A 12,369-nucleotide genomic window follows, 5' to 3' on the forward strand; every position below is an offset into this window, starting at 1 on the left:
AATTTCAACCAATCCAGTTTCGGTAGTTTCGACCAGTTTTGACATGTTGAGTTTTGACCAAAAAATACCAGGTTTCGACCTAAACATGCGAAATCTTGGTTTCGGCCAAGGTCAAAACCGGCCTCGAAACCGAGATTTGGAACCTTACATTACCTGAAACCTGGGAAATCTTGGTTTTGGCCAGGGTTGAAACCGGCCTCAAACCCGAGATGTAGAAACATTTTGGTTTTGGGCCTGATCGAAATCGTGCCCGAAACCGAAACCTCGAACCATGTCCATTGCTGCTTATCCTATAGAAAATTTATTTCTATATCTCACCTTCCATCTCCCTTATATAACTTTGCTTTCTCATTATCTAACAACTCCATTCCTAAAATTATTTCATGAGGCTTTATCTCATCCTTGGTGGAAAGTGGCTATAAAAACAGAAATGGATGCCTTATTTTCTCATCAAACATAGACTCTGATGGATTTTCCTTTAGGTAAGGATCTGTGTGGTGTCACTAGGTATACAACATTAAAGTACAATCCAGATGGCTCAGTTGAACGGCTTAAGGCCCATTTGGTTGCGAAGGATTATACTCAAATCTATGATGTGGATTGTTTGAGACCTTCTCTTATGTTGCTAATCTTAATTTTGTCCGTGTACTTATTTCTTAGCTGTGAATTTAGACGACCTCTATATCAGTTGGATATCAAGAATGCCTTCTTATATGGTGATCTACATGAGGAGGTGTATATGAAGCAACTTCTAGAGTATGTTACTCAGGGGGAGAATTCTCATTTCTCACAGAGTTTGTAGGTTACACAAGGTATTTTATGGTTAAAACAATCATCCAGAGCTTGGTCCGACAAGTTCAGTTCGATTGTTACTCGGTACGGATTCTCACAATGTTATTCTGATCGCTTTGTATTTGTTTGGTGTTGGGATTCTAGAGTAGTTGTATTGGTTGTGTATGTCGATGACATTATCATATGTCAATGACATTATCGTATCTAGGGATGATGCATATAGTATTGCAGAGGTGAAATCTTATTTACATCCGCATTTTTCAGATGAAAGAATTGGATGCCCTTAGGTATTTTCATGGTATTAAAGTGCTATGAAGTAAAGAAAGGTATTAGTCTATCAAAAAGAAAATGTGTTAGACCTCTTGTCTGAGACTAGTATGCTTGTTTCTAAACCAGTTGATACTCTTATGGATCCACACCAGAAATTTGGAATGTGATTGTAAGGAATTTGATGGTAAGCACTGGTACAAGAGATTAGTAGAGGAAACTCATTTACCTAACTGTTACTAAACCTGACATATCTTTTGTTGTTGGTGTTATTAGCCAATTTATGGAATCGGCTAAGACGACTCACTAGGAGGTAGCATGTAGAATCTTAAGGTATCTGAAGGGATCCCAAGCAATTATTTATTGACCTCATCAGCATATTGATCTAATCGGATATTCTGTTGCAAACTGGGCTGGTGATGATGATGATAGGAGATCTACCATAGGTTACTGTACGTTTATTGGTGGCAATCTTGTTATGTGGAAAAGCAAGAAACAAACCATTGTGGCTAGATCCAGTGCTGACACTGAGTATAGGGCTGTGACTCATACTGTAGCTGAGTTGATGTGCTTGAAGTAACTGCTTCAACAGATGGAATTTCTGGTGTCTAAGCCTGTGAAGATGTTCTTTGATAATCAAGCTGCTATTTACATTGTCAGTAATCCAGTGTTTCACGAAAGGATCAAAGTATCCAACTCATTGAAGTTGAGTACCACTTTGTGAGGAATGCAGTTATGAGGAAGTTGGTTGTTCCTCCATTTGTTTCTTCTACAGATCAGTTGGGTGATATGTTTACCAAGCCTCTATTTATTCCTGCTTTCCAGAAGGGCTGTTCCAAGCTAGGCATGGGTGATAGTGACTTATATGCTCCGGCTCAAGGGGGAGTGTTGAGTAATGTTTATAATACCATAGGGATATTATTGTCAATTCCCTACAGTAGTCTTTAGTTTAGTTTCATTATGTTTCTAGTTATTGTAGTAGGCATTGGTTAGTCTTCTATTAGTTCTCTAGATGTCTACTACCGCAAGGACTGAAGAGTCCTGGCAGTATTTGTAATGGATTGCTATATATGTACAATGTGGGACTGCCGATGAGGAGTGTGGACTGTCAATCTATCTCGCGGCAGTCTCTCTTCTCTTCTCTCTTGTTCTCTGTTATTATTGCTGGTTATCCTTTTTCTGGTATTATTTCAAGTATTTACATATAACAATTTTTGTTAAGCTCTGCCTGAATTGTAAATTAGCATCACCACCCCCCACCCCCAAAAAAATGAGGAGATTTTCTCTGGTTGGATTGTGTATCTGTACCTTATAAAGTTCTAAACTCTTTTTAAGCCCCAAAAAACCACCATCTCCTCTAATTTACTTTTGAAGCCACGTGATCAGCTGGCTCAACATAGTTGTAAAAAGCCCTGCTATTTTCAAAACAAAGGCTCCACAGCAACGTCCAGAATTTCCCACTTGAGAAATGATACTCCAAATCTTCCATATCTGCAAAAGCTCCCTTAACTTCTTTGGCATAAGCCATGAAACGTCTGTAGACCCAATACTCTCAGACCACACTTCATAGGCTGACGGTAGAGACTGATTCAGCCTCTCACCCAAGCAAGTCGAATGCACGATTGATATTTATAACCCCTTGATTTTAGATGATGGAAAATGCTAAACTCTCAGAATCGTGAGTTTGCATGGCCAATCAGCTGTTGGGAAAATAATTTTATTACCCTATCCCCCATGTACTATGGGTTTCCGGACACCAAGAGATCCTGTATGACGTGTTTGTATCGAACTTTGAGCATTGTCTCTCACATCTTTTGTGAGGTTACCAGAACTCTTAGATAATTGATTTGAGGATATGAACAAAAGAGACCCCTTGGCCCTCGGAAGAATCCATGTTCTTCCCCCTAGACAATGGTGTTTTCATTTTCAAGTTCTTCTCTAAAGAATCCAAGGCTTGTGCTCTGAATGGTGCCCCTTGGCTCGTGGGTACCAAACCAGTCTTCCTCCGCCAATGGACCCCCTACATCCAGCTCCACAAGGTCGACCTCAACACCATTCCCTTGTGGATTGCACTCCCGGGTCTCCCCTTTCAGTATTGGAGTCAAGAATGCCTTAGCAGGATTGGCTCAGTCGTGGGCTACCCCCTGTACACTGATGCCCGAACTCTGAAGATGGATAAGCTATCTTTCGCAAGGATCTGCGTCGACGTCTCTGCAGCCAGTCCGCCACCTTCTTCCATCACATCACCATTGTTGAAGATGATGGCTTTAGCTTTGAGCAACTAGTTCATTATGATTGGATCCCCCCTCACTGCTTGCATTGCAAGGTTTTTGGGCACCATTCGAAAGATTGCTCCGGCAAAGCTCCCCTCCCTTCGATGTCTACAGCTTGCCCTACAGCGCCTACAACAGACATGGATTCTCCTTCTGATTTTGTTGCTCCCCTAAGTGATTATGGTTATGCTCGCTCTTCTCCTCGATCTAAGCATCACTCTGGTTTGGGTAGTCTTCATGCTCCCCTGCCCCCTTCTGGCTCCTCTAGACCTCCTGTCCGTGGAAGACGCTTTGCCTGCCGCTTCCATAGTCGTCGCCGCCGTGTCCACCCTGCCTCTAGCCCCTTCATTTCTCCTGGCCGTGGAAGAAGCTCCGATTGCCGCCACAATATTCACTGTCGTCGTGGTCTCCCTGCCTCTGGTTCCCCTACTGGCATCGAGGTTCCCCTGTCACCAGTCCCTGAGGCCCCTCTGGCCTACTCTGTCCCTGCTACTTTGATTTCGCCTCCATCAGCTACCCTGATGAATTAGGCCACTGTCAGCTCCAATGACCAAAGACTGCTTGACGAGAACTTTTTGAACATCGAGGCTCCCATTGGCGAGCCAGGCTCCCCGTTAGTCTCCTCTATTAGGGCTTTGCAGCTGCTTCTGACGAATCGTGATGCTACCATCGCTATCCCTGGAAGATCTCTTGATTCCTCTTTATCCCTTGGTGTGTCGAACAGCTGGCTGCAGTCTCTTCAGGCTTCCCCTGACCTTGCTCCTGTAGTGGATCAGTCTCGGTTGGTCCACAGTTGCCATTCTCGTGCAAAACAGCTCTCTGCTGAGCAAAGGTTTGTCTTCTCCTTGCCTAATCCCCCCTTGTTCCCAAACCCTTTTACCCCCCCTTTTGCTTAACCCCCCCTCAATCCCCGCGAAGCCCCTTTTCCTCGGATCCATTCCACCTACCACCCTCTCTCCTCACCCCCATGCCATGTGCCCTCCCAACCTTTCCACCTTTTCACCCTTCTATCCCCCCTGTAGGCCCCATGATGCAGGTTCCTCATAGAAATTGGCTTATTTCTTTAGAAATAGGCCTAGGGTTAGGTTATATACATGTTGGGCCTTTATTCCCAAGGGTTTTCTATGTATTAGGCCACTTTAATGAGCCTAAACTAGGGGTATATAGGTTGCATACGGGATTAGCCCAATACTTAGTTTATTTTTATGTTTTTAATTGAACCGATTCAAATTGGTTGCATCCAATTGGTTCAATTTAAGTGATCATGTGACTTGGTTAACTGGTCATATGACAACTTAAGTGGTCATGTGATGTAAGTTGGGCTGGATTAGGACTCTATAATTCCATCCATGTTTTGAGTCTATTTCCTTTAGTATTCTAGTTTCTTAGTCAGTTTAAGTTACCTAATAGGTTAGGGATAGGGTTAGGCTATTCCTTTTTAGTGTCTAAGTCTATTTTTGAGTCTTCTATATGAGTTTGTAAGGGAGGCCAGCATTACATACGAATTTGATTAATGAAAAAGCTTTTGTTTTGCTGCCATAGCTGCTGCTGCTCTTTGTGAGTGTATATCCTTATGGATCTCAAGGTGGATAGGGTGGGTAGACTCCTGCGGCTCCTTGCGTCTGTCCAGTACCGGGAGGTTCTTCTTCTTCTTCAATCGAGCTTTTTCAAGCTGCTGCTGCTGTCTTTGAAGGAGATCAAACCAGTAAGTAATTTTAGTTTCCTGCATATATCCTTCCCCTCCATCCATCAAACCCTAACCTCCATTAAACCTGCAACTCCTACCTTAACTAGGACTCCCTCATAACTTCAGATCTGTCCATCAGTTTCAAACCAAACTTCCAGTATACAACCCCCACACTTCCCCCTACACTCGATCTTAAACCCAGCTCATAACTCCCACTCTACTCTCTCCATTCCTTCAGTCCAATAAAGCCCAAAACCTGCAACACAATTCTGCCCAGAATTGCAGAATTTTAAAACCTTCCCAAATCCTATTATTTATATGCCATAAAAGCACCCTAGGCCTACATATTAAAGCCATATAAGACCCATTCGAACCAGCAACCCCTTTTGCTATTGATTCTGTTATCTGGCTCCTAGTAGGTCTCCTACCTATCTAGGACTACATTACCCCATCCCTTCCAAGCCCTCAACCCCCCTCTTTAATCTCCCCTCCTCTAATCCACCCCTTAACCTCCAGGCCTACCAACGTTACCATCCAAAATCCCCAAGCCCATCTGTCTCCCAACCCGAATCACTTGCTCCCCTCAGGCTCATTCCTTTTTCTCTTATAACCTACCCATTATTAAACCCCCAGCCCACCTCTACCGTAAACACTACTCCAACCCGATCCCCCCAACCACCTTGGCCCGATCCAGTTCTGACTCCAATTTACTTTTCCACCCTCGATACCCCTTGTCCCGATATACCCCTTTCCCCCCCTTCCCCTCCTCCCCTCGTGCTACAACCTTATCCGCTAAGTCTCCCACCCCTCCCCTCTGTTCGGCTTGGCCTTTTCCCCCTCGTCGTCCTTTTGTCCGCAGCCCGGCCGTTGCTTATTTCCATCGGAGGTACAGAAGTGCCCCCTCTAGAAAACCCTTGCCCCTTTCCTTCTAGCTCTCATGTCTGATGGCTTCATTTGGAATGTCAGGGGCCTCAATTCCCTGGCGAAGCACCATGACATTAGGTCTCTCATCAAATCCACCCACTCATCCTTTTATGCTCTTCTCGAAACCAGGGTCCTTCAAGAGAGTGCTCCTCGCATTGTCGCCGCTATCCCCCCCTCTTGGTCTTTACTCTCCAACTATAACCACTCCCCTAACAGCCGCATTTGGATCCTTTGGGATCCCTCCAAAGTCCATATCTCCATTTCACACTCCTCCCAGCTTCTCCATTTCCGTTTGTCCATCCCTAACTCTCCTCTATCCTTCTTCATTTCAGTGGTCTACGCTTGTAACCAAGCAGCTGACCGTGTTTCCCTTTGGGCTGACCTCTCCCTCCTTAAATCGGGGATGGACTCCCTCCCTTGGGGAGTTAGAGGTAATTTCAATGTTGTCAGATCCCAATCTGAGAAAATTGGAGGTCGTCGCATTGACCTCCCCTCAGTTAATGCTTTCAATGATTGCATTGAGGACCTTGGTCTCGAGGACCTTCATTGGACTGACTCCTCTCTCACTTGGCACAACCGTAGAGTGGCTTGCAAGCTCGATCGCTTCCTCTCCAATGAGGCTTGGCTCTCCTCCTTCCCCCATTCCCTTGTTAATTTCCATCTTCAAGGTTTATCTGATCACAGCCCTTGCCGCCTCCTCATCCAACCCTACTCCTCCTTCGGCCCCAAGCCCTTCAAATTCTTCAATATGTGGACCTCCCATCATCTTTTCTCCCCCTACCATCCTAAAAGCTTGGCGCTCTCCTGTTTCCTGCCCCTCCCTCCCTCTTATTGCCTTTGCTCGGAAGCTTTGCCATACCAAGTCCACCCTTAAAAGGTGGAACCATTCTACCTTTGGCAACATCCCCTCCCATGTCTCCTCTTGTCGAGCCAACCTCACCCTTATCCAATCCCGGCTCCAATTGGACCCTCTCAACCCCGAGCTTGCCCTTGAGGAAAAAAATCTTTCTGAGGAGCTCTCCTCTCTTTCCATCCAAGAAGAAAGTTTCCTGCGTAAAAAATTCGGCATTAGGTGGTTGGAGTTTGGAGACTCCAACATGGCTTACTTTTACCGCTCCTTGAGATCTAGGCTTAATTCTAACTCCATCACCATGCTCCTTGCTCCTGACAGGTCTCATCTTATCTCTGTCCAAGACATTAAGTCTAAAACCATCTCCTTCTTTTGCTCTCTCTTCAACCCCTCCCCCCTCCCCCCTCCCCCTTCCCCCTAGCCTCATTGATAAGTTTGTCCTCCCCCCTCTTGGTGAACTCCCTCCTTACCTTGCCCTCTGATGAGGAAATCTCTAAGGCAATCCTCTCCCACAAATCCAACAAGGCCCCTAGGCCTGATGCCTTTAGTATGGGCTTTTTCCTTAATTGTTGGGACTCTATTAAAGGGGACCTCTTCAAAGCTATCAATATCTTCTTCTTTAAACCGAGCCAACTTGCCCAGATCAATCAAACCTTCATCTGCCTTATCACTAAGATAGCTGGAGCCTCCTCCCTGTCTGATTTCAGACCTATCTCTCTCTATAATCTTCTTTACAAATTCATTGCTAAGATCCTTGATAACCGGATCCAGGATGTCATCCCTTCCCTTGTCAGTCCTAATCAATCTAACTTCATCTCTGGCAGGAGTATTGTGGACAAGGGCTTTGATTGCAAATCCCATTCTCCTACGGCCCTTATGAAAATCGATCTTCACAAGGCTTTTGACTCCCTTCGTTGGGACTTCATCTGTGAAGTTCTTTCTCAAATGGCCTTTCCCCCCTGCTTTCGTCCGCTGGATTTACGTTTGTATCTCCTCTCCTTCCTTCTCAGTCCTTGTCAATGGCTCCCCCGTTGGTTTCTTCAATTCCAAAGTCGGCATTCATCAAGGATGCCCTCTCTCCCCCTTCCTCTTCTCTTTAGCTTTGGAAGTCCTTTCTAGGAGTCTCCAAACCAAAACGGACTTTCACCTCATCTCCCCCATCCCCAAATGCAAACACCTCAACCTTACCCATCTTGCCTTTGCTGATGACCTGATGATTTTCTCAAAGGCCTCCTACTCCATCCCTGCAATCATGTCTTCGCTCCATCTCTTTGAGACTCTCTCTGGTCTTCGCATTAATCTCCTCAAATCCAAAATCTTTCTTTTTGGTATCCCCGAATTCGACAAAGAGACCCTCCAGAGGCTGACTGGCTTCTCCATTGGATCCCTCCCTGTCAATTACCTCAGCCTTTCTCTTATCCCTGCTAGGCTTTCCAGTCATCACTGCACTCCCATTCTTGACAACATCCGTAAGTGTCTCCAGCTCTGGAAAGGCAAACTTCTATCCTATGCTGGTAGACTTGAGTGCATTAGATCAGTCCTCCAAGCTTCTTACATTTACTGGTGTGCTATCTATGGTATTCCTAAAGCCACCATCAAGGCTATGGAACACCTTCTCTGTGCCTTCCTCTGGAAAGGGAAAGAAACTTCCAAATTTCTCCACCCAATCAATTGGAAATCCATTTGCCTTCCCAAAGCTAAAGGAGGCTTGGGCATTTGCCGCATCCACGACTCCAATACCGCGGGTATCCTTAAGGTCATTTGGAAAATTTCCTCCGAGCATGACTCCATTTGGGTTAACTGGTTTACTCTCATCTTCCCAAAAAGGACTCCTTCTGGACTGTCTCCATCCCCTCTGACTCTTCTTGGATCTGGAGCAAGATTCTCCTCCTTCGTCCCCTCGCCCGTAGAGCCATCTCATCCTCTATTGTCAACGGATCTTCCACCTCCCTTTGGCTTGATCCTTGGCATCCTCTCAGAGTCCTGTACAACGTCTTTGGGCGGAGGTCGATCTACTCTGGCATTCCTAAATCTGCCCCTTTTTCAGTCATTATTTCTCAAGGCTCTTGGTCCCCTCCCTCCTCCCTCCCCCCTCCCCACCATCCTTTCTCAGATCTGGCCGTCCCTCCCTCCCCCTCCTCCCCGGCTCATGCAGATAAGGTTATTTGGCTTCCCTCCTCTAACGGCCTCTTTAGCTCCAGTTCGGCTTGGAACTTTTTTAGGAACCCTGGCCCCTCTGTCCCTTGGCACAAGCTAGTCTGGTTCAAAGGCCATATACCTTGCCATAGCTTCACTATTTGGAGATCCCTTAGCCTTTGCCTCCCAACCCAAGCCTTCCTCCTCCACTGTCACATCCCTACCTCCCCCTCTTGCATCTTTTGTTGGAATGGCTCCAAGGACATAGCCCATCTCTTCTTTGCTTGCCCATTTACCTCCACCATCTGGAAAAAAGCCCTCACAACCATTTGGCCTTGCAGCAGGAGACCCCTCGCCTTTGCTGGAGATGGCTCTAGTTGGATATGACCTTTACTGGAGACACTATATGTGACACTGTTGGAAAGCTTGTTTTTGGCTCTACTATCTACCACATTTGGATAGAAAGGAATCTTAGGAGATGGACTTCCAACTCTAGATCTTTTGATATGATTTGGAAAGCCATCTCCTTCGATGTCTCCAAGCTCAGTTTTATCCCTCATAGATCCATTCTTGATACCCCAAGGAACAGGAATATTGTTGTATCCTGGGGTCTTGATTTTTCTCTTTTGCAGGCCCCCACCTCTGCGCAGGTTGGCTCTCAACTGCCCCCCTCCCCCCCTCTCTCTCTCTCTCCCCCTTTCCTCTTTCTATATCCCCTTCCCTTCTTTTTTCCCTGCCCCCTCATGGGGTTTGGTAATAGATTATATTCACCAAAAAAAAAAAAAAAGAGACCCCTTGGTATTACTTAGCTTTTATCCATTTTTTTTATACATACTATGCAGAACTGGCGACAATATGTGGAGGGAAACTTGGCATTAGTGGTGGTTTTCTCGAACAGAAGACACACCTTTGAGATTTTAATACATAGATGGAGGAGCATTTTTTTTTTTGCCTTAAAAAGATTGTTCATTTGAAGTGATGATCTACCAATACAATAGTAGACTATGGAGGGGTATTATATTGTTCTCCTCTGGGGTGAGCTTTTTGAACATTTTTTCTTTGGCTAGTGCCCAATCAAGCTGAATCATTACATATCCATGTGCACATGTGCACACACATACACACACAGAAAATAATTGGAACTAAAGGAGCTGTGAGTTTTCCAGGAGTCACACTAAAAGAAGTTGTCCAAACAAAGAAATGAATGTTGGAAGGAACTACTTCCATTCATATCCATCCTTCGGGTAAGAAAAATGGCCAGGCCTCTGAAAACCCTGATTCAGAAATTTGTAGACAATAACCTTGGCTGTGGAAACTCCAGATTTTGCCTCTGCTGTCGGTCTGGAGAATTTGTATTGCTGATCGTAAGCTAGAGGAATCTCTACACAGTAGTTATGTTTGATAGCTCTAACCCCTAGCACCAATGCATGTCTAAAATAAATGTTCCACTTCTTGGTTCCTTCATGAGCCATTGACAAGGTCTAGTTTTCTTTATATGAACCATCGAACTTGTACTTGACTGAGTGACAACAAAGCATTTCTTATAGCTTCTGCATTCTAGCGTTGCAAATTAGCCTTGTCTTTTATAATCTGAATTGTGGCAATTATTGTGGTATTTTCGTGGTTTCTGCTTTTGATATTCTGTCACCCCCACTGTATTTGATCATCGTTGAATGTTCCTGCAGCAAAAGAAGGTTCACTGAGCAACAGGCAGAAAACTGGTGGAAGGAAAACAAAGATAGGGTGCTTAAGAAGTACTTCACAAGAAGGGACAGTATCCCAATGGAATCCTACAATGGAGTTGCACATGCTGAGGAAGGTGAGGCAATGTCAGCTTCCCCAAAATTGTTTTGTTGAAGGGGAATAACAAAAAGCTGGCAAGAAGAAAATCTACTTCTGATTGGACCAATCGATCTTGTAGCAGTAATACCATCTACAAGTGCAGCATCAATAGCATTTTGTTTTCACAAGGATCATGGAGAAGACATCATTTGTTGTAAGAGCAACAAATCAAATTAGAGTTATAATAGTGGATGATGAGTTGATCATATAATTGAAGCAGAGAAGCTTGTGTGATTCTTTGATTATTTATTGTTTTATTTTTCCTCTCTTCTTTTTGCCATCTGCTTCTGTTAGTGCCAATGCATTGTACAGTTGAATTTCTTTAATACTAGTTGTAAAGCTCTTCTTCTCAGGTGCTACCCCCTGTAATATTGTGAACCAATTTATTTCCTTTTCACAGCTTGCTTATCTGAGTAGTTAGTTCAGTAAACAGCCGGTTTATTTCAGGATCTGGAATCAAACTTCATTATCACAGATCAGATAAATACCTAGCATGATTCTGAAACATTCAGGATTGGACCTATAGATCCAATTGATTGGATGATTGTTATCTTGCATAAGGGTAGATGCACTGGTGCTGTCAGCAACATGTCCTTGTTCCTTGCATTACCTGTGAAGAGCATTTGCAGCACCCTGAGGCAGGGCAACACTCTTAGATATCCCAATAGTATATAATATGTGAACTTCAAGCCCTGAGGAGACTTGGATAGTTTCATTGTCCTTTTTAATCTGATAAAATGCAGCACAAAATTTTGATTCCAGGATGAATACATAATTCTATTCATGAAGGGTTTAGACCATCGACTATGAGACTATTTGTGTCATTGGTTTAGGTTTTATTAAATAATTAGATATATTCAAGCTGTAGTTATATATTTCTATTAGATAATTTTGAAATGAACAACTCATTGTAATACATGGAAGAGAGCGTTCTTGTTATTGATATGTTCTGAGAGGTCACCAAAGTGTGATAGTTGTACTTGATTCAAACTGCTGCAAATCGTCGTATGAAGTTAGATAGTATGGCCAGACTATTCGATAGGGAGGTAAGATCCCTAACATTCGTACATTGTTTTCCACTATGGCTGTGTTTGGTTGGAAGGGAAATTAAAGGGAAGGGGAATTTTTCAAACAAAAAAAATCCTATATTTAGTAATGATAGATTTTGCATGTAATTTTTATTTTACTTTTTAAAACAAAAGAAAATTGATGTAACGTAAAGCGAAATTTAATAACCAAATATGGTATGATTTGGAATTAGTGATATAGTCACATGTGGTAATGATTATAAAAGTTTCTTTTTTTAGTTTGAAATTTTCACTTCAATTCCTTTTAATTCTCCTTGCAACCAAATGAAGCCTATATGTTTTGCATGAACGCTTTTAGGGTGGGAATAATAATAAAAAAAAATTAGAAAACGATGTTGTAGATGTTAAAAGACTTAATTATATTGTCATGTCCATCAAACTTGTGTTAGAAAAGAGATAATTAATGTAGGAGAAAGTTCTCTCTGGGGGAATGTATCACCCTACCTCCCATGAAAGGTGGAAATCCCATCCCTATGATGCTAATGCATGCATTCTCATTGGTTCCTGCAT

At 43.7% G+C, this 12,369-nt stretch overlaps 1 protein-coding gene across 1 annotated transcript in view; it reads left to right on the plus strand.

Moving 5' to 3' along the window:
• The window catches only part of LOC122646431 (PH, RCC1 and FYVE domains-containing protein 1-like), a 69,217-nt gene extending 58,094 nt beyond the window's left edge, over positions 1-11,123 (plus strand). Inside the window, exon 10 of the mRNA XM_043839980.1 lies at positions 10,615-11,123. Coding sequence (XP_043695915.1) covers positions 10,615-10,786 — 172 coding nt within the window. The 3' untranslated portion in view covers positions 10,787-11,123. The remainder of the gene's footprint in view (positions 1-10,614) is intronic.
• Positions 11,124-12,369: the final 1,246 nt, after the last annotated feature.

Source organism: Telopea speciosissima, chromosome 11 (assembly GCF_018873765.1).
Source record: "Telopea speciosissima isolate NSW1024214 ecotype Mountain lineage chromosome 11, Tspe_v1, whole genome shotgun sequence".
Classification (NCBI taxonomy): Eukaryota; Viridiplantae; Streptophyta; class Magnoliopsida; order Proteales; family Proteaceae; genus Telopea; species Telopea speciosissima.